This window comes from Oncorhynchus mykiss, chromosome 22 (assembly GCF_057628025.1).
Source record: "Oncorhynchus mykiss isolate SJ-2025 chromosome 22, ASM5762802v1, whole genome shotgun sequence".
In the NCBI taxonomy this organism is placed as follows: Eukaryota; Metazoa; Chordata; class Actinopteri; order Salmoniformes; family Salmonidae; genus Oncorhynchus; species Oncorhynchus mykiss.
The window spans coordinates 10,445,640-10,469,009 of NC_143043.1; the positions used below are offsets into that span (position 1 = coordinate 10,445,640).

General features: G+C 41.3%; 1 protein-coding gene across 1 annotated transcript; it reads left to right on the forward strand.

The window, feature by feature from the left end:
* The first annotated feature begins 965 nt into the window (after positions 1-965).
* LOC110501317 (transmembrane protein 182) lies at positions 966-8,130 on the forward strand. The gene is made up of 5 exons (XM_021578796.3): positions 966-1,739; positions 3,866-3,998; positions 6,131-6,229; positions 6,423-6,560; positions 6,769-8,130. Exons 1-5 carry the CDS (start codon positions 1,581-1,583, stop codon positions 6,993-6,995), a joined length of 756 nt encoding a protein of 251 aa, XP_021434471.1. The 5' UTR covers positions 966-1,580; the 3' UTR covers positions 6,996-8,130.
* The last annotated feature ends 15,240 nt before the right edge of the window (positions 8,131-23,370 follow it).

Genomic DNA, 23,370 nt, shown 5'->3' on the forward strand with positions numbered 1-23,370 from the left:
CACATCTGCATTCCGATCTCAGAGGAGAGGAGATAAAAGTGGAAAGTAAAGAGAAGCGGAGAAAAGCCCATAGTTTGCTTCCTGTGTCTTCAGTGGCAGCACTGTGCTAATTAGGCTGTGTGCCTCTATTGTCGATGTGCTAAATATCCCTGTGTGTGTGTGTGTGTGGTGTGGTGTGTGTGAGTGGTGCGTGTGTGTGAGTGTGTGTGTGTGTGTGTGTGTGTGTGTGTGTGTGTGTGTGTGCGTGTATGGCAGTGTGTTTCTATATGGGCAATGTGCTAAATATCCCTGTTACACGCTAATGAGCAGCCAGCTAAGCTCAGTTCCACTCACACTCAGCCAGGCCATTGGCTACAAACTGGTTGGAAAATAGCTTTGTGTTGTTGTTTATAGAGTAATACTGCTCTCTATTTATACAGCGATTTTACAAGTTCTCAAATCGCTTTAAAGTGTATACTGGTACTTGCTCAGTCCACTACCAATATGTTGCACCATCCTACTCTCAGAGTGCTCAGTACTTTGTTTATTTCCAATCAGAAGGGTCACTCACTGCTATAACTGTGCTAAAGTATTACGTGTGATATTAAATTACAGTAGGCTATGCTGCCAAGCCATTTAAACTGTACAGATGCCAGTGGAGGGATAAAACGTTGGAGGCCCTGGCCGTTCTATCAGCCAGATCTCAGAGAAGATAAGAGAGTTTGGCCTCACATCATCTCTGTCTCTGCTGTCATGGAGTCAGATGACAACTGTGGATCCCATGGAAGTGACGCATCCTGTTTTCAATACCCACCACCTACTATCGCCACATCCCACCATGGGCGGTGGCTTGGGGTTGTGAGTGTGTGTGTGTGGTGGTCCCAACATGGGGCGGTGGCTTGGGGTTGTGAGTGTGTGTGTGTGGTGGTCCCAACATGGGGCGGTGGCTTGGGGTTGTGAGTGTGTGTGTGTGGTGGTCCCACCATGGGGCGGTGGCTTGGGGTTGTGAGTGTGTGTATGTGTGTGTGTGTGATGGGCTTTAACTTGGTGGAGGCAACGTTTCAGTCTCACTGCTTACCCCCTCCCTCTATGATTTTCTTGTGCATGTGGGGGGTGTCCAGTTGCTGGTAGATATTTATGTGTTGGACCCCCCCCCCCCTAACAGTCGGGAGAGTGTGGGCAGCAGGCACCTTCAATCAGCCCCCCAAAATAGCACAGGGAGAGGGATCCACGCCCCTGTGAGTTCCCTGACTATCTCCTCCTGCCCAGTCCAGTCCAGTCCAGCCCAGTCCATTCCCGTTCTCAGCAACCCACAAAGAGACAAAGAGACAAACAGAGAAGAGCCAGGATAAGACCAATACACAGCATAGTGACATTCCATCTTGGAGAAAGAATCTCAGCTTGGAATATATTGGGACACTGGGAATATACACACATAGCTATAGAAGTGTGTTAGTGGACCCAGCAGTGGCAGACACACTCCGACTGCGGGAAAAGAGTGTGCTTGACTTCTCAGAGGAACACACAAGCACATACAGGGCTAGCTGATTGGGCCAAGGTTCTCCATACAGTGGCACTGTGTGTCTGGCCTGTCCTGCACCATGAAGCTGAGTGTGGCTCTGTTCTTCGCGGGGCTGTTCGGGGCTCTGGCAGCCATGTTTGTCCTCCTCTCCTTCGGGACAGATTACTGGCTCCTGGCCTCTGAGACATGCGACGAAGAAACTAACAGAACCATAGGACCTGGGGGCATTGCCATAGAGGTAAGGAACATGGAGCTTCCTGATTACCGTCATGAGATTTTCTGTTGTTATATTTCAAATATTTTAGTCCAATATTTACCTATTATATACAATAGTCCACTAATTATTACCTATGTAATAATCATGTAATAATGACAAAGTAATAACTTTTCATTGAAACAACCAGCACTACAGCAGGTGGAAACAGCAGGTGAAAGTAAGAAAAGGTTTGGTGTAGCCTCTCTGGGATGTTCCTTTTCCTGGTCCTCTTTTCTCTTTATATCAGTGGTCATAAAATACAAACAAAGGAGAAGAAAAAGGTAGTCATTGGTGTAAGATTGGGGGTAACATTGGCTAAGACTGTTGTTTTGTCTCTATTTGCTGAATTGAGGGTTAGGGGTTGGAGGTTAGGGTTATGGTGGGTTTGGGTAGTCTGGGAGGATCAGCTGGTCAGAGACTGATTATAGACCATAGAAGTCAAGGAAAGTTGTTCCTTTTCTGGTTGGAGTCTCCTTAGAGGAAGTGGTGTCGGGGTCAAGGTCAAACCTGATTCCACTAATCAAAGCCTTGATGTTTATATAATTAGTTGCATCAGCTGTGTTGGTGCTGGGCTAGAACAAAAATGTGTGTGTGGGAGGGGGGGGGGGGGCAGACCTTTACAATATGAGCCAGAGGTGGGGGGGGGGGGCAGACCTTTACAATGCTGAAGTAGCCTACAGTCAATTCATCTGAAAAGCATTTCCTGTATTATATTACTGCCCTATTAAGACATATTTGTGTAAAAAAAGTAATAACATGGACCACCACACTATTTTATTTTCTATTTTAGGGCACTTGGGGGTATCTGAAACTAATGTGTAAAAATGATTTGATGATACTTTTTAATCTGGCCTTAGAAATAATAATAAGATATGTCAAATCAGGTAATGCCCAATTTAAGTCTAAATGAGAATGCTTGAATGATTGAAATGCATCAGAGAGGTATTGACAGGTTCAGGAAAGCAGAAGGAAGATCACCAGCATCATTGTGTATTTCATCTTAGAGCAGAAGATAGATTCATTTCCCCCGGTCATTATGTGTGGTTTTGTCACTGTTCAAACCATTCAAATACTAGAGCCAAATTCATAGGACGAAAAATAATTCAACATGCCTCATTGGCTTTAGAAAAACATTGGTTGCCTGGTCAAACAGCTTCGATCACACCGACAGCGGCATTGCTTTTTTGGTACACCAGAAGTACATTCATTTCCCATGGAACGCTGCATTTGCCTTGCAGCGTTGTGTTGCAGAGGAAGTTGCAGTGTGTTCTGTGTTCTGTGTGGCGCATTACGTTGGATATATCCAATGTGTGCATCAAATTGTTTGAGTAGATTTGTGCAGAAATAGCAGCAAAAGGTGAATGTGAACTTTTGTTGCTCACAATTTTCGATTACATAATGAAAAGTTTGACTGCAGAATTTATTATGCAGCATTGATGCAATGACGCTATCAGTCTGCTCAAGGCATCAGAGGCCTAAAGCACACAGTCGCGGTTTAAAAAACAACAACAATTATGATAAAACTGGGGGGGACAAAAATGCAATTTCAGAATGTGTGGGGGACATGTCCACCCCGTCCCTATAGCAAAAGTCGCACCCCACTACAGTATACATACCTCCCTAGGGGCTGCTAGTGAAACCAGACACTGTTTAATGCAGTTGCTCTGCAACCATCCAGCAAATGAGACACGTTGGATTCCTGAGTGATAGAAATACAACACTACAGTGATATGTAGTTGAATATCAAATATCACTCACTAAAGCAGATCCAGGTTCTCACAATGAGCAATGACAAAGGAATGTCTGCATGATATCCATACTATCAAAAAAAAGCTAAAGGTGCTCCCTCAGCGTGACCCTTGACCTTACAGTCAGCAGTTGTAGCACTGGCACCATATACTATGACAACATTTATGTGAACCAGTTGGCAAAGTACGACATAATACATGACATTATGGCTAATGCTAGAAAAGAAAATACCAGGCAAAATGTGAAGACGACTAAGACTTTTTATGACATGTTATTATGTCATTGTTACGGCTGTAATATGAAGGACTTATGGTGGAGTGTTCTACTAATGTGTTGTTACTATTATTATCTTCCCTCAGCGTGGTGACATGATTCTGGTGGAACCCGGTATGGGGTTCCCCCCAGACACCACCTTCTACCACGAGGGCTTCTTCTGGAGGTGCTCCTTCGGGGGAAACCTGGACGATGACACCCTCTTGAAGTTCTGGATCAGTAAGTCAGATAACATATTCTGCAAATGCTGTTAAATTTAACACTGAGCAAGTGTCTATATGGGTCCATACTTTTAAAATATTAAATGAACACTGTGCTTAGTGCTGACGCTGTCACACTTCAACAGTGTGAATTAACACTTTCAAGAGTGTCAATTACACTTTCAATGTGATGCAATAACACCTCATATGCTATTTTTAATACTAGGAAGTGTATATAGTTTACACTAATGGTGAAAGCAATAACACCTCATATAGTATTTTTAACCATTACACCAAGAAGTCTATATCTCTTGATGAGGTCACTCAGCGTTGGGTTAAGGACATTACAATAATATTAACATGTTTTGATTGCTACATGTGCTTATGTAACCATTTCAAAAGAATACATTGCTGAAAACAGACACACTCAAACTTTAATTAACATAACCATAGACCACTAAAACTGATACAACACTTCCACTTACGGTTGGCCAAAAATAACTAATTGAAAGCCACGTCGCCCACTAAGCCATGCCTCCAATATCATTTACCAGTGTGCCTTACCTTTTAAAGGGAATTGTAGTTACCACGCATGACTACATTTGTTTGTAACAGAGACATGGCTATTGAATTCATTCATCTTCAGTCCTTTGGACTTCACCGAGTGAGTTTTTACTGTAGGTGAATGTTATCACTAATTAAACTGTTTTTGAAAATGCATTACATATATTATAAGGCCTTACTTTGATGATCAAGTTTTCCCATATCACAGTGATGTTAGGAACCTCATGGTTTACAGGCCTCATGCGGTCTGCAAGTCAAATTATGCTGGCATGTAATTCATATTGGAATTCAGCCAGAACAACCAACAGTTTGTATTTTTATTCCCCTGCAAGCTGCATGCAGAATGACTGTCAGGGTTAGGAACATTAATAAAAGAGACTACCAACACCATTTTAAACTGGAACAACCATTTTTGTAACGGGTGCAATAAATGTAACTAACTGATTAACTAACTGGATTAGTTTAGAAAAATGTATGTTATTTATCTTTGTGTGACAAGATTAATCAATCAATTAATGTACACAAACACAGATATTAAAAACAATCCTAAAAATCTAGCTGCAGTAGAGCATGCGGGAAATATGATAATGGGCGTGGTTTTGACGGGAACGTTTTACTCTCCGCAGAGTAATATTGACACAATCACACTCTCCCATTCAACACTGGTTATTCACTCTTAGAGAGTTCATTTAACTCCTGAATCAACACTAGAAATGTTACACAGAAAAATCAACACTAGGTAACAACGACCAATTTCCTGTGTACTTGTATTAAGTATAACACTGGGGTTTTGGCCATACACAATATGCTGGTTTGTATACTCGGACAAAGTGTGTAACAGCCCCAGTGCTTTTTAGTCGGCATGTACAACGCATGTGTTTATATGCATGTTTGGATATTGGGAAACACATATGACTGAAGCTTTAGACCCTACCTCTCCATTCTCTACTCTCACTCTCTTTCACTCTATCCCATTACTTTCTTTCATCTACATTTGGGCCAGTACAGGGACAGTAGAACAATGCAAACAGTTCATGAAAGTCATTAAGGTAAATCACTTGTTTATCGAATGTGACTTCTGATGCTTTGACGTAGTATGAGACTCCTATCATGAGATGTTATGTCATGTGACTCTATGGAAAGGCTGTATCATGTGATGTTATTCAAGTCCTTTTCCATCTGATGAAATGTGTTGAACATCTCGAATAGGGAACATCCAGGGAGGGTCATTGTCACAAACACCCTAAAGCTCAGGGAACGACCTTGCGAGGGTCTGCTGAATTCCACAGGGCAGAGGAGAGAGGGAGAGGAGGAAGATAAATAGATAAAAATAAACTATTAAGAGTACAAATTAGATTAGATTTAATTCAATTATCAAATTTAATGCATTCGATAAAACCTGAAGACAATGCCAGCTTAGTCTCTGTATTGATCCTACTAGTATATGCTGTCTTTGTACTATAAGGGCCCTTGATGGGGAGAGGATATTTGCTAATGCCAGTGCCACAACCTATTGCTTTTTTTATTAGTTCTATAATGTGATATGATTTAATGTATCTAACAATGTGCCTGTTTGTCTCTCCCTAGCCAATCAGCCCCACTCTAAAGTCTGCACACACGCCTACCTCTTCCCCTTTCCTGTGTCTCAACAGACTCACAACGCCACCGCATATGACTCCGCAATCAGTAAGTGCTTTTCTCTCTCTCTCTCTCTCTCTCTCTCTCTCTCTCTCTCTCTCTCTCTCTGTGTATATATATTTTATATGCCATTGCCATGTAGCCTACTTTGAGATTGTGAGTGAGTATTCAAATTAAAGTATAATTCTGTTGCTCACTGGTTTCCATGGTTCTAACAATGATTGACATTTCTATTGTCCAGTCTACAGAGGCTTCTGGAGTATCTTCATGCTAATTGGGGTGGCTGCCGTCGTTTTAGGTGGGTTCTTCATCATCTGCGCCGCCCCATTTGCCAGTCACCGTCTATATAAGGCTGGGGGTGTGCTCTTCCTGACATCTGGTGAGTTTTTGGCCTATATCATCATCATTTTTAGGATATAACATTTAAGATAAACTGTTGTGCTCAAGCCTATCTCTGTTGAAGAGATGTACAAAGATGAAGAGCTCATCCATACCATCACTAAGACCAATATCTGCTGCAGCCAATCTGACACAGTCTACCGCTGTCTCTCTCTCTCTCTCTCTCTCACCCTTCCTGCTCCCTACAGCGCTGTTCCTTCTTGTTGTGGTGGTGATGTATGTGCTGTGGGTGGAGGTGCTGGATGTGGTACAGGTCTACGTGGACCACCAGCGCTCCTCTATTTGTCCCACCTTTGACCTCACCATCCACTACGGCCTGTCCTTCTTCTTCGCCCCCGTCGGCATCTCCTTCTGCCTGCTGGCAGGACTCCTTTTCCTCCTCATTGGCCGGTCCGTACGGATGCAGTACCACTGATTGTTGTCGCTGTGGCAAGAGTGTGATGATGCCCATGGTAGAAGGCGGGGCGCTGAGACTTCCGGAACGCTGCAACGGTTGGGGCCATTTCCATTTCAATTTGTTTAATTGAAGAAGTAAAATGAAATTCCAATTTTAAAAATATCTCATAGCTAAGCATTGCGGTAAATTGGAATTAGAATTTCAGTTTACTTCCTGAATTGACTTCATTGAAAAGGAATTGACCCCAACCCTGCTCTGTAACTTCAAGAATGTGTCGGAAATCTCTGTGTTCTGTCAATCATCCAGAAATGGAATGGGACTTCTTTGAACTCCGTGGTGTGACTGATTTGACAGGTTACAATGACATGTTTCAGTCACTGCAAGTGTTTGACAGAGTTCCACCCAACATGACACCCTATACCATCATATTAGTGCACTACTTTCACCAGAGCCTCTATAGGGAATAGGGTACCATTTGAGACACACCAACCCCTCAGTCCCCCATCACTACATGCTCTTCACCTGACATCTACAGTACTGAGAGACACAGGATTGGTTGGTTGAACTGTGGTGGCGGCTGTTGGTGATTTGCTTATACAGGTTGTCGGCTGTCACATGTCACATGTTGCCATAGCAGTGAGTTGGGAATGACTATGGTATAGAATGTTTTGTTTGTTGAATTCTTTCTCTTTGTATTTGTAATTTTAGTCAAATGGTTTTTAGAAGCCTGCTACTGTCATTTGCTGAGTGTGCTGAGGTGTGCTTTAACATAAATGAAGGGTGAACAAGTCACTTTATATGCTTCTCCATAGATTTGATTACCACTTTATAAATATAATACACGTGTATTCCTTTTTCAATTATTAATACATTTTGAGAGAAATGTGAATGCCTTACCATTATATAAGCATGCGGTGTGAAGAGTTAGAATTAAGGTATAGAAATCAAGATTAGGGGCTCTATTCAATCTGGATCGCTGAAGCGTTACATGTTGCGTGACAGAAATGTAAAGATGATTTCTGATTGAGCGGACATATGCAGCTCTGGTTAAAATGTTTGAGTAAAGTATTTGTTTGCCCTGTAAATAGTAGACACTGTAATGAAATTACTACATGCAGTTTAAAACACAAATAAATTGATGACATTTGTTTCATGAATGTGTTTTTTTTGTTGCCATTTCATTCTAAATGAACGTGCGCTGATTACTTGAACATACAAATGTTTTCTAAACCAATCAGTGCGTTAGAATTTTGCCCCCGTTACTGGAATGGTTTACGTCGTCCCACAATGTTTCTAACCTCGTTCACAATGCAAGTTGCAGGTGAATAACAATTCCACCACCTGGATGTTCTGGTTGGATTCGAACAGGTGTTACACATCAGTTTGCAAGTCATCATAAGGTGACTTCTAGGTAGGGTTTTACAATTCTGGAAACTTTTCCAGAGATCCTGGGAATTAACAGGAAACATGGAATCCTTCCACCAGGATCTCTAGAAACTCCTCCCATGACAAACCACACCACCAAGTTTCCATGGGAAGACTATTGTGTCACCAACACCTGGTATCTGTGGATGGTCACTGGGGGGCCTCTGGTTCAGGTCACCCAGGAGATCTTTGCCCTCAACCTGGCTGTCACTGAGCTCTTCTTCTGCCTTCTCTCTCCATTTACCATCAATAATGGCTCTCATCATTCCTTCCCATTCCTTTCAACCATGTTATTGTTGTTGTTCAGAGGTTGTATTATTTCTAGTTTCTGGGGATATCTTTGTGTTTGTGGTGTAAATGTGTTCTTTAAATCAAGACCTGTGTTTTTGAGTGAGTTTGAAATCACACATGTCATTTTCTGATTTTCGATTTCAACTAACAGGCTTGGAACTTAATGCACTCCTGCAGGTTAATGCACTCCTGCAGGTTAATGCACTCCTGCTGGATTTCTTAAAACACTACTGACAGGAGATGAAATGCACCTGCGAAAACCCCCACAAGGATGAACCATTAGATCAGTTGATCTCTCGTTACCGTGTCAAGTGATTATGATACCAGACAGCTGATCTAGATTCTCTACTCCCACCCCCAGTGAAATATCGACCTATCAGTAGCATAGGAAACTGTAATGCTGGTGAGGAATGTAAAAAATACTTATTTGAGCAAAATAATATCGAAGTAGTAGCCTATATTTTTGATCAAACGTTTCACCTTAAATTACACAATAATACAGTATAAGCCATTCAAAATAACTTTATAGACGACATTTTCAGTTGATAAAATAATATAGATTATATAGGCTTAACTCAATGATTTACCTAATTTAGTTACACATTTCAAATATGGACTGTCCTGGGACATTTTATTTACCCCCATCTTGATAACACCTCCTTTGGCCGCCTTTCCTTCCAGTTCTCTGCTGCCAATGACTGGAACGAATTGCAAAAATCACTGCATTTGGAGACTTATACGTATCTCCCTCACTAACTTTAAGCGTCAGCTGTCAGAGCAGTTTACCGATCGTTGCAGCTGTACACAACCCATCTGTAAATAGCCCATCCAACCAACTACCTACCTCATCCCCATATTTGTTTTTGTTTTTCTGCTCTTTTGCACACCAGTATTTCTACTTGTACATCCTCATCTGCACATCTATCACTCCAGTGTACATTTCTAAATTGTAATTACTTCGCCACTATTGGCCTATTTATTGCCTTTCCTCCCTACTTCATTTGCACACACTGTATACAGATTTTTCTATTGTGTTATTGACTGTACGTTGGTTTATCCCATGTGTTGTTTTTGTCGCACTGCTTTGCTTTATCTTGGCCAGGTCGCAGTTGTAAATGAGAACTTGTTCTCAACTGGCCTACCTGGTTAAATAAAGGTGAAAAATAAAAAATAATAATAATAAGGAATGACCATATCAGACTATTTTCTTTTAAAGACAGTTGTATTTAATGGAATACGTAAATTGGAAACAAATATAATAATATGAGTAGGCTACACTATTCGTTTTTAACTCATACAAAGTGTCAGGTAAACTGCCACAATATATTTGCTGTTGTATGTAATGAACATCAAATAGAAACATCGCCCATAGTCTGCTTTTAAAGGATGACTTAATTGATCCAATAATAATACCAACCAGAGGGCAAAAATGTTGGCTGCAATAAAACTAAAAGATAACTTCGACATCTGCATTAGGGAGCGGTAAATAGCTGGCCAATGTTGGTTCCCAGCTAGCAATGAGGAATCGGCCTGGAATCGGGTGTCGGACTCGGCCCGGAATCAAAATGAATGACTGCCCTGAATCGCCTAAGTACATCAGGCTGTTTCCGTATACCAGAATTCAGCCGACTTTGCAGGGATCTTACCAGATTCCCACCAGAAGCGGCCCGATGCATTTTTAAATAAATGTAAACAAAATGATCCTATTTAGTCATTTTAAATACTACTATTATACACACAAATTATACCCATGCACAATTTATTTTACATACTTGTCGTCATATCCAATTGTCTTGTCCCATCGCTGCAACTTCCGTAGAGGCGAAGGTTGAAAGCTGTGCGTCCTCCGAAACACAACCCCACCAAGCTGCACTGCTTCATGATACAATGCACGCTTAAACCAGAAGCCAGCTGCACCAATGTGTCTGAGGAAACACAGTACACCTGGTGACCGTGTCAGCGTTCATGTCCCTGGCCCACCACAGGAGTCGCTACAGTGCGATGGGACAAGAACATTGTGGCTGGTCAAACCCTCCCCTAACCCGGACAACGCTGGACCAATTGTGTGTTGCCTCATCGGTCTCCTTGTCACGCCCGGCACGGGTATCAAACCAGCATCTGTAGCAACGTAGTTTGCAATGCAATGCAGTGTCTTAGATGCTGCGCCACTCGAGAGGACCCATCCACAATTTTTTTCATGCTTATCAATTGCCATGCACAAAGTATCAAAATACTAAAATACTACTTAAACAGGACTCTTAAACAATTAAATTTAAATGTTATATTGTATTTTTTGATCACAGAAATAATGAGAAAATATGGAAAAATAAATAAATAATAAAATGTCAATTATATAAAGCAGCCCGTGTAATCATCTGCCAGAGAGTAGCCCCAATCGTCCTGAGCCCCAAGTAAAACATCTGGGCCAGATAACTCACACCGGAATTGGCCAGAGCTCAATCCCTGCATCCTAGCCATAAGTAATACTGCCGAAGGCGGCCCAGACTCAGGCCACATGACATCGGCCGAGTCTGACTCTCAGTCTGTCATGTGCATTTTACTGAGGAGTGGCTTCCGTCTCGCCACTCTAACATAAAGGCCTGATTTCCACCAATCAGGCCTTTATGTTAGAGTGGTGCTGTAGAGATGGTTGTCCTTCTGGAAGGTTCTCACAGTTGAGCTAAACTCAACGCTGATTGGCAAATTATTTTATCAATGTGCTAAATTCTTGCTGGCATGAATCAATCAAATGCTACGCCGGCAACATCTAATACTCTGTTGGTCCAGACAGCATCAGATACATGGGCTACACATACTGAGACGGAGGGGCACTGTTTCCCTCACTCAGAAGATTCCCCCGGGGAGATTCAGCCACTTGCAAATTTACAGAAAATAATGAAAACACAAAGATAAAAATAAATGATTTTGTCGTATACGTTTTTTATTGGTCAAATATTTGAGTAAGCCTGCCTTCCCTTGTCATCCACAAATATACACACCACTGGTTGCAATTGAGATCAGCTGTGAGGGTGATTTTAGGCCTATCGATGGTTTAGTGAGAGATCACCTTGTGATAATCTAATATTTGCAATTGGTTTCAGCTATTTGTAATATGTACTACAAATGTTGTATACGTGTATTATCTTAATTACATTTGCAACATAAAGCCTGTTTAGGAGTTCAATCAATCATCAAGCAAATGTATTTATAAAGCCCTTTTTAACATCAGCCAATGTAAACAAAGTGCTATTCAGAAACTCAGGCTAAAACCCCAAACAGCAAGCAATGCAGATGTAGAAGCACGGTGGCTAGGAAAGACTCCCTAGAAAGGCAGGAACCTAGGAAGAAAACTAGAGAGGAACCAGGCTCTGAGGGGTGGCCAGTCCTCTTCTGGCTGTGCCGGGTTGAGATTATAACAGTACATGGCCAAGATGTTAAGACGTTCATAGATGACAGGCAGGGTCAAATAATAATGATATTCACAGTGACTGTAGAGGGTACAACAGGTCAGCGCCTCAGGACTAAATGTCAGTTTGCTTTTCATAGCCAAGCTATCAGAATTAGAGACAGCAGGTGCAGTAGAGAGAAAGAGTCGAAAACAGCAGGTCCGGGACAAGGTAGCACGTCTGGTGAACAGGTCAAGGTTCCATAGCCGCAGGCAGAACAGTTGAAACTGGAGCAGCAGCACGACCAGGTGGACTGGGGACAACAAGGAGTCATCAGGCCAGGTATACCTGAGGCAAGGTCTCAGGGCTCAGGTTCTCTGGGAGGGGAGGGAGAGAGAGAGAGAATTAAACGGAGCATACTTAAATTCACACAGAACACTGGATAAGACAGGATAAATATTCCAGATATAACAGACTGATCCTAGCCCCCTGACACATAAACAATTGAAGCATTGGAGGCTGAGACAGGAGGGGTCGGGAGACACTGTGGCCCCGTCCAACGATACCACCGGACACGGCCAACCAGGCAGGATATAACCTCACCCACTTTGCCAAAGCACAGCCCCCACACCACTAGACGGATATCTTCAAACCACCAACTTACTACCCTGACACAAGGCTGAGTATAGGCCACAAAGATCTCCCCCACGGCACAAACCAGAGGGGGGCGCCAACCTGGTCAGGAAGATCACATCAGTGACTCAACCCACTCAAGTGACGCACCCCTCCTTGAAATCAGCCTTAGCAATAAGGGAAAGGGGGATAGCTAGTCAGTTGTACAACTGAATTCATTCAACTGAAATGTGTCTTCCACATTTAACCCAACCCCTCTGGATCAGAGAGGTGCGGGGGGCTGCCTTAAATCAACATCTACAGTGCCTTGCGAAAGTATTCGGCCCCCTTGAACTTTGCGACCTTTTGCCACATTTCAGGCTTCAAACATAAAGATATAAAACTGTATTTTTTTGTGAAGAATCAACAACAAGTGGGACACAATCATGAAGTGGAACGACATTTATTGGATATTTCAAACTTTTTTAACAAACCAAAAACTGAAAAATTGGGCCTGCAAAATTATTCAGCCCCTTTACTTTCAGTGCAGCAAACTCTCTCCAGAAGTTCAGTGAGGATCTCTGAATGATCGAATGTTGACCTAAATGACTAATGATGATAAATACAATCCACCTGTGTGTAATCAAGTCTCCGTATGAATGCACCTGCACTGTGATAGTCTCAGAGGTCCGTTAAAAGCGCAGAGAGCATCATGAAGAACAAGGAACACACCAGGCAGGTCCGAGATACTGTTGTGAAGAAGTTTAAAGCCGGATTTGGATACAAAAAGATTTCCCAAGCTTTAAACATCCCAAGGAGCACTGTGCAAGCGATAATATTGAAATGGAAGGAGTATCAGACCACTGCAAATCTACCAAGTCCCTCTAAACTTTCAGCTCATACAAGGAGAAGACTGATCAGAGATGCAGCCAAGAGGCCCACGATCACTCTGGATGAACTGCAGAGATCTACAGCTGAGGTGGGAGACTCTGTCCATAGGACAACAATCAGTCGTATATTGCACAAATCTGGCCTTTATGGAAGAGTGGCAAGAAGAAAGCCATTTCTTAAAGATATCCATAAAAAGTGTTGTTTAAAGTTTGCCACAAGCCACCTGGGAGACACACCAAACATGTGGAAGAAGGTGCTCTGGTCAGATGAAACCAAAATTGAACTTTTTGGCAACAATGCAAAACGTTATGTTTGGCGTAAAAGCAACACAGCTCATCACCCTGAACACACCATCCCCACTGTCAAACATGGTGGTGGCAGCATCATGGTTTGGGCCTGCTTTTCTTCAGCAGGGACAGGGAAGATGGTTAAAATTGATGGGAAGATGGATGGAGCCAAATACAGGACCATTCTGGAAGAAAACCTGATGGAGTCTGCAAAAGACCTGAGACTGGGACGGAGATTTGTCTTCCAACAAGACAATGATCCAAAACAAGTACACAAGTAAAATCTACAATGGAATGGTTCAAAAATAAACATATCCAGGTGTTAGAATGGCCAAGTCAAAGTCCAGACCTGAATCCAATCGAGAATCTGTGGAAAGAACTGAAAACTGCTGTTCACAAATGCTCTCCATCCAACCTCACTGAGGTCGAGCTGTTTTGCAAGGAGGAATGGCAAAAAAATGTCAGTCTCTCGATGTGCAAAACTGATAGAGACATACCCCAAGCGACTTACAGCTGTAATCGCAGCAAAAGGTGGCGCTACAAAGTATTAACTGAAGGAGGCTGAATAATTTTGCACGCCCAATTTTTCAGTTTTTGATTTGTTAAAAAAGTTTGAAATATCCAATAAATGTCGTTCCACTTCATGATTGTGTCCCACTTGTTGTTGATTCTTCACAAAAAAATACAGTTTTATATCTTTATGTTTGAAGCCTGAAATGTGGCAAAAGGTCGCAAAGTTCAAGGGGGCTGAAAACTTTCGCAAGGCACTGTACATCTTCAGCACCCAATAAACAGTGGGTTATCTGCCTTGCTCAGAGGAAGAATACCAGATTTTACCTTGTCAGCTTGGGGATTTGATCCAGCAACCTTTCAGTTACTGGCCCAACAGTCTGACCACTAGAGTCAGTGGAGAGAGGCTAACACTGGAGTAATATGATCAAATATTATTTTGGGGGGTTCTAGTCCAGATTCTGGCAGCCATGTTTAGCACTAACTAAAGTTTATTTAGTGTTTTATCCGGGTAGCCGGAAAGTAGAGCATTGTAGTGGTCTAACCTAGAAGTGACAAAAGCATGGATGAACTTTTCTGCATAATTTTTTGACAGAAAGTTTCTGATCTTTGCAATGTTACGTAGATGGAAAAAAGCTGTCCTTGAAATAGTCTTGATATGTTCGTCAAAAGAGAGATCAGTGTCCAGAGTAACGCCGAGGTCCTTCACAGTTTTATTTGAGATGACTGTACAACCATCAAGACTAATTGTCAGATCCAACAGAAGAGCTCTTTGTTTCTTGGGACTTAGAACTAGCATCTCTGTTTTGTCCAAATGTAAAAGTAAAAAGGTGTCTGTTTTCTTGAGTGACCTTTATTTTAATGTGTTCCTGTCCAATTGAAAATAACTGTGGAATAAAGTGTCTGAGATCTTGTCCTTTATAGAACTATCTTGCTATTTTTAGGTAGGTTGAATCAAAGTACACACATAATGCCAAACAGATAGAAGGCTTCACAGTCAACTTTAAACGTGTATTTCTATCCTTACTGTTTCTTCTCCTTGTGGTCCTGTATACCTTATTTCAAAGTCAGATCAGTCAACTTCTTATAAGTCTGCTTGGTCTTTATGACATAATTGTTCATGTAAATCTGACCAATTAAACAAATAAAAATGTGCCTAATTTTTTGTAAAATGACAGCACCAAATCCAAACTTGAAAATGTGGAGTTAATAATAAACAGGGATCTCAACAACACACGTATCTGTTCATATCCTAACCACTAGAGGGCAGCGTTTTCCTATTGAAACAAACCATACTTTTTTTTCATCTGGAGTTCTAATGAACTTGTATGGATGATTATGCATTCTGTCAGAAGTAGGATTTGTATACAGTTCCTGTTTATATGTGTAGCTGGATATGAAGGTGTTCACACCTTGGCCGATAGCAGGAGGGTAATTTCACTCATGAATGGAGGAATTGATCAGAGTCCTTTGCTGCCGATTCTCCTGAGTCTGTGTCAATCAAATGCCCTTCATCCATACATCATAATTCATTTACCTTTCAACAAATGACATCCATTTACCATTCCACACAACAACAGCGTGTGATTTCCTGTAAGAACAGAGTGGCACGTTATGACAGTGTGATTATTCAGAGAGATGATGATGTTTGGGGTGAGCAAAGCAATGGAGACACAATTCTCTTCTCTAAAATAAGGAAAACACGCTGAATGGGAAAGGCACGAGCTGGTCAAATTGCCAAACACAGTGCAGATGCCCACGATTTATTCAAAGTTAAATCCACCAATGTGTCAGCAAAAGCTGCCTTTCTTCTTGCAGACATTATTCTAGAGTAGCCTAGCTAACCCTCCTTCTCTAGGAGTTTTCAGACTCCAGGAATAGGTGCCATGCAAGTCACAAACCTCCATAGACTTAGGGCTCTATTCAATCTGGATTGCTGAAGTGTTACAGATTGCGCAACAGAAATCAAGGTAATTTCTGTTTCAACAGACATATGCAGCTTCTACCGTGAATGCAGTCTCTGCTAATGCAGTAAAATGTCCTTTTTTTTTTAACTAGGCATGTCAGTTAAGAACAAATTCTTATTTTCAATGACGTCCTATGAACAGTGGGTTAAGAATGACAGATTTGTATCTTGTCAGCTCAGGGATTGGATTTTGCAACCTTTCGATTACGAGTCCAATGCTCTAACCACTAGGCTACGCTGCCGCCCCATGCTACTAGGCTACACTGTAACGCTGATCCTCCGCGATACGGATTGAATAGAGCCCTTACATGATCATAGGAGGTCAAAGACAGAGATGACTGTGAAGATGAGTAACAAGGTGAATGAAAAACAACTGAGTGAGATACAATTAAAACATATGATATGGAGACCAAAGGGTTGTCCTGTGTTTTATTGTCTCTCTTGGTAAGAGATTCTTTATCTCAATGTGATTTGATAGTTTAAATGAAAGTTAAATAGAAAAAATAATTATCTCTGAGGTGTGTGTGCATGCCTGCATATGTGTGTGTGTATCAGTTTATGCATGCATGCGTGCATGTGTGTGTGTGTGTGTGTTTGTATACGTGTGCTGCAGGTGCTAGGCCCATTCCTCCAGAGCCAGGCCTAGAAGACAGTAATGTCATCAGAGCGGGAGTCCCAGCTGAATTCAGCTCTGTTCCGCATGGTTGCCAATGATAATTGTGTGTTGATAGCGAGCGAGGGAGATAGAGTATAATTTCCACCTTGAGATTCCTAAACAAATACCTGTGCTCAGCAAAGGGATGGAGGGAAGGGGAGAGAAGGAGAGGGTATGGCATATTGAGGAGAGGAGGAGAGCGGGATGAATAGGTAAGGGTAAGGAGCTGAGGGTGAGCAGATAAGGGATGAGGGTTTGAGGATGAGAGGGGATAAGGTGTGACGGGGAGTGAGGCGAATAGGGGTTGAAGGGTTGAGGAGGATAGTGAATAAAGGGGGTGAGAAAATGAGGGGTATAGGTGTAAGGGGATAAAACACCATAGAGGGAGAAAATACAACTTGGTCTCAGGGCAATTCGTATTATTCCGTGTGTAAGTCTGTGACACTCAATTTAGTATGATATATTACGTTAAATTAGGTTACATGAATGGAATAGTGGTCGTACAAAAGATGGGTTGGTTGTTTAGCAACAAAACCGGCACGTGCACAACTATGGGGCAAAACATACGGGGTTGGCTTAGAATGCTGACAACATGTAAACTATATTTAGTCTCCAATGTTTATTGAAAACATAAATAAATGTGCACAATGAGCACTTGTTGTCATTCAAATACATAATTACAGTTGTTGGTTAGCTAGCTAGTGATATTAGCAGTGACATGAAATCAAAACACCTTGAAACAAGATATGGTATCAAGAACAAGATGAAACTAGCTTAAACGAGTCACTCACGATTCCCCACATGGCAGTTTCTTGTCATAGTTGGTAGCTATCTGGCCATCCAGGACCACAGCAATTTATGGACTTACCCCACTGAAGTGTGCACATCATTCTCGTGAAGTTGTCAGCTAACCCATCTATATCATACGAATTATAGGATGCACCATATTATACAACCTGGAGGATGTATATTATTATACTTCTTTCTCTGAGAGCAGGTTGCTTGTTGCAACTGTAACAACAAAGGAGAATTTCGGGAAAATGTCTATTGGCAGTTAGGGGAACTAACAACAAAGGTTAGGATAATTTATGTAAAATGTTATGAGAACTAAAACAACAAAGGTTAGGAGAGTTTATGTATCAGGTTAGATGAAATGGGTTAAGTTTAGAATAATGGCTGGGGGAAGGGTTAGCTAAAATGCTACAGTTGTCCCCCGACGCAAATTGAACACGCAACCGTTGGCTTGCTAGACGGTCGCGGATTACGTCCACCTATTCTACATGACCAACCTTCAGTAGGTATCATACATCTTGGACATACGTAAAGTATGTTTCATATGGCTCTGAGGCCAGGCTGGAAAATAGGGGAGCAAGAGGAAGGAGAGAACCTTAGCCTAGTGGTACTTTAAACTGTCAAAGTTGCTAGACTCCTGCTTCAAAAACACAGACACAAACATGCACCTCTTGTATTTATGTCAAAATCTTTAGGAACGCTTTAAGCTAACAATAAAAAACAAAAATACTATTTCCCAACATGTACTATCACCTCATGGCTCAGCCAGGCCGCTTAACACAGATTATCATCCTAATATCTCATAATCCCAGACGACATTAACGTCAGATTTGATTTAAATCTGATGACTTTCACCTCACAGACACAGGACATATTTGAATTGCATGAACAAGGTGGCAAGTCCCATTACACGCTGCACTCTTCTTTAGAGATAGTTTTACATAATGTCCCATTCCATTTGAAATAATTAACAGACAATGGGCCTATGTTAATGTGAGAATTTACAATTCAGAACACAGGGTTGTATAATTACTACTGCGCATAATTCAGGGGAGTTCAGTGCTGCTGGTCCTTCATGGTGTTATAAAACGTCATGTAAAATCTCAGCAGTCTGGTGAGAATGCACACCATATTTGACTTTTATAGTAGTAATAATATAAAATAAGCTATCTTAAACACAGAAAACACACACTATATTTTATTGTGCTGCCAATGCAGATCGTCACAACATTACATCAATTCATCAATGTGCAAAAAGTGATTGGGTCCAGGGAATATAGCAAGTACTGGCAAAGAAAGACTGATTGTACTATGTAAAGTGAAAACGTTGTAAAGCCACACGTCGTTTTAGATAATGACGTAAAAAAAATAAAGAGATCTAATCATGGGGTAATACTTTTTTTAAATGTAAATTATTTCGTTTAATTTCTCTGAGGCAAATTCTCTTCAAGCCTCTGTATACTCTTCATGTGGCTACTGAGCAGCCGTAGAGAAAGCCCTCTTCATCAACTCAAGGCCACTCTCTTCAAAGGAATACTAATGCGTTATTTAATCATCTCTCCCAAGTTCCCTTTAAACTGCTGCCAAAATGGACATAGAAGCCTACACTATATCTACATGTTATATGGAGTGGGCTCCATTTTGTTAATGAGGGTTCCATTATGTTCTCTTAATCTCTTCAACCATGATCTCAGAACAGCGTGTATGTCTGTCTGTCTGCTGAGCCCACCTGCATCGCTCTTCCTCATTGATCCCAACACAATAAGTAATAAACTCAGCAAAAAAAAATAAATGCCCCTTTTTCAGAACCCTGTCTTTCAAAGATCATTCGTAAAAATCCAAATAACTTCACAGATCTTCATTGTAAAGGGTTTAAACACTGTTTCCCATGCTTGTTCAATGAACCATAAACAATTAATGAACATGCACCTGTGGAACGGTCGTTAAGACACTAATAGCTTACAGACGGTAGGCAATTAAGGTCACAGTTATGAAAACTTAGGACACTAAAGAGGCCTTTCTACTGACTCTGAAAAACACCAAAAGAAAGATGCCCAGAGTCCATGCTAATCTGCGTGAACGTGCCTTAGGCATGCTGCAAGGAGGCATGAGGACTGCAGATGTGGCCAGGGCATTAAATTGCAATGTCCGTACTGTGAGACGTCTAAGACAGCGCTACAGGGAGACAGGACGGACAGCTGATCATCCTCGCAGTGGCAGACCACGTGTAACAACACCTGCACAGGATCGGTACATCCGAACATCCCACCTGCGGCACAGGTACAGGATGGCAACAACAGCTGCCGGAGTTACGCCAGGAACGAATCACAGTTTTCTCTCACCAGGGGTGATGATCGGATTTGCGTTTATCGTCGAAGGAATGAGTGTTACACCGAGGCCTGTACTCTGGAGCGGGATCGATTTTGGAGGTGGAGGGTCCGTCATGGTCTGGGGTGGTATCTCACATTATCATCGGACTGAGCTTGTTGTCATTGCAGGCAATCTCAATGCTGTGCATTACAGGAAAGACATTCTCCTCCCTCATGTGGTACCCTTCCTGCAGGCTCATCCTGACCTGACCCTCCATCATGACAATGCTACCAGCAATACTGCTCATTCTGTGCGTGAGTTCCTGCAAGACAGGAATGTCAGTGTTCTGCCATGGCCAGCAAAGAGCCTGGATCTCAATCCCATTGAGCACATCTGGGACCTGTTGGATCGGAGGGTGAGGGCTAGGGCCATTCCCCCCAGAAATGTCCAGGAACTTGCAGGTAACTTGGTGGAAGAGTGGGGTAACATCTCACAGCAAGAACGGGCAAATCTGGTGCAGTCCATGAGGAGGAGATGTACTGCAATACTTAATGCAGCTGGTGGCCACACCAGATACTGACTGTTACTTTTGATTTTGACTCAGCCTTTGTTCAGGGACACATTATTCCATTTCTGTTAGTCACATGTCTGTGGAACTTGTTCAGTTTATGTCTCAGTTGTTGAATCTTGTTATGTTCATACAAATATTGACACATGTTAAGTTTGCTGAAAATCAACACAGTTGACAGTGAGAGGACATTTCTTCTTTTGCTGAGTTTAGTAGTAGTGAATGTATGGCTGATGCAGGGACAGATACTGGGTCTATTATCATCCTCTCCAACTGCCTAAGCAGAGTTTTCACATTTGTATATGTTTTAAAATAAAACAAAATATGTGTATTTTAGGATATGTTTGACGTTCTTTGTCTCTGGTAGAGTCTATTTCACAAAAGTCAATCATCATCCTCTCATAGCTTGCTCTCTAATGAGGCAGGACGGTCTTCGATTTAGTTATTCATACATTTTTACATACTGTATATACACTGCACATATCCCCTTTAATCCCACCAATATTCCATTATGCATTCAATTACAGTTTCATCATACTATTTCAACACAAGCAAAGTGTGTTTGGTTTTTCATTAACAAATATGCTTTTTCCATTACAACACTCTATCTTGTAATAACTATAGAAATGGCAATGGTTGTCAGCAAATATTTGTAGAATATTCCGTTAATTCTCTTTTATTTTTATCAGTAAATACATGGCCTTATTAACATTTATAATGAGTACAGCAGCTATGGAAGAGTCCAGAATTCACTGTTTAAATAGAACTCCTTATTTGGGCATGGGGAACGTTATGCAGTCATGCTGCTCCTTATATGGGCCTGGTTTCCCCTCTAGTAGTTATTCATGCCTTAGAACCACATTCAGCCAGTGGACTGCTCATGAATATTCAAATATTGCTGAAATATCACTTTTCTATTCAGTGTTGTTGGGATGGGGTTCAGGGGTACAGGCTTTATCGCACCAAAACTGAAAGGTGCAGTTTGTAACATTTGATATTGATAATTTGATATTGATATTGATAATTTGGTGTTTGAATTGACGTATACTGTGGCTGACATTACCACCACAAACACCACCCCCCCCCCCCCCCAAAAAAAAATGTTTCCAAGGATGTGAAATAGTGTTTACCTTTTCAACTGCTGAAAAAAAATAAACCAATATTTTTTTCTCTCAAGGATTTAAATGATTTTTACTACTATAGATACATTATACAGTAGGGAAAATGTGAGAATATTATATAATTCACCTCTTCCCTGTCTGAGGTCTTCTTTTTGTAGTTAGTCCCAAACTAAATCATTTCTAATTTCTCCATCTTTTGAGAAAGTTTGTCTTCTACGTGTTCAAGTCACTGAACCATAATTCTTGTGACAATTAAGGCTATACATGTTTATTAATGCCATCTTACAAGAGGGCACTGTCATATCTCTTTCTCTGTAGCTATGTCAGCTTGTGGAATTGGATTAAAAAAAGATATACACAGACAAATATTTTATTACAGAAATATACAATTCTAATGTGATTATTCAAATGCTTAACATTTCTCTTTGTTTTGTTCTTCATGTGTATTCATAAGAGTTATTTAATATGCGACCCTAACCTAATTAGAGTAACATTTATGAAAATCATGATGTATTATGTATCGGAATTAAACAAAACAAAACAGGCATATTACTAACGCTTGAACTACACCAGTACAGGCATAAAAGTCACGCAGTTTGGCTAATCTAGGTGACATCTCTCGGAAGTTAGGATAACACATCCAGGCTTTTCAATGGGGGTGTCAGTAACATACAGGACGGTTGAACAGAACTGACCCACTGGTGAATCTGCTATTAACATCGCTTGAATAAATCCCTATGAACAAGGTTATTTTTGTCTTCCCCTCACATTCCAACTGTTATAAGAAGTTGTGGGAGAGTGTGGAGGAAAGACATTGGAAGCAGACGTGGAAAGAACAGGGACAGACTACAAGTTTACCTGGGCATCCAGATGAACTGAGAAAAACAAACCAAAACAAACCAAACCAAACTAAATCAATTAACTCCCATATTTAAAAATCCTGAGCCCCTTCAGCAATAGATTTCAATGCAATATGAGAGACAGACAGACCTGATGAGGTGAAGGTCCTTGTTAATATCTGCTGTTGATCTTTCCTTGTTGGCTTCACTGAGACAGTACCTGGGGTGGTAGACAATCCACCCATTCAAGTGTTATTCCCAGTACGATTCATTTCAATCCTGCATTGTCTTTTCTGAGCGTCCTTAAAACCACGGAGGACCATCAACAAGACTCTCAAAAGTGGTATCTCATCCTCGGAGCGGAAGTGTTTTTATACAGGGATCGACTTGCAAATACTACCCGTGACCCTGAGTGGGATTGGCATTTCTTGAAAGTAATATATTTTATGGAAAAGATCTGTCTACTGGTTTGCAATGGTAAAGCCAGACTTAGTATTAATTGAAGTATAATGATATCCTGAGCTGGGATGTTAGGGGGGTCAATGCATAATGTAACTCATAACTGCATAACTGCAGATCATAAATGAATGTGTTCATATATTAATTTATAAATTCATACATTTGGATAGATGTTTAGTTTAGGCTTAAGACTTTTCGCAAGTCACAAGATGTGCCATTCAATATCTCTCTAGTGAATTCACACATCTTTCACTTGTTTTTGAGATTCACCCTCTGGAATT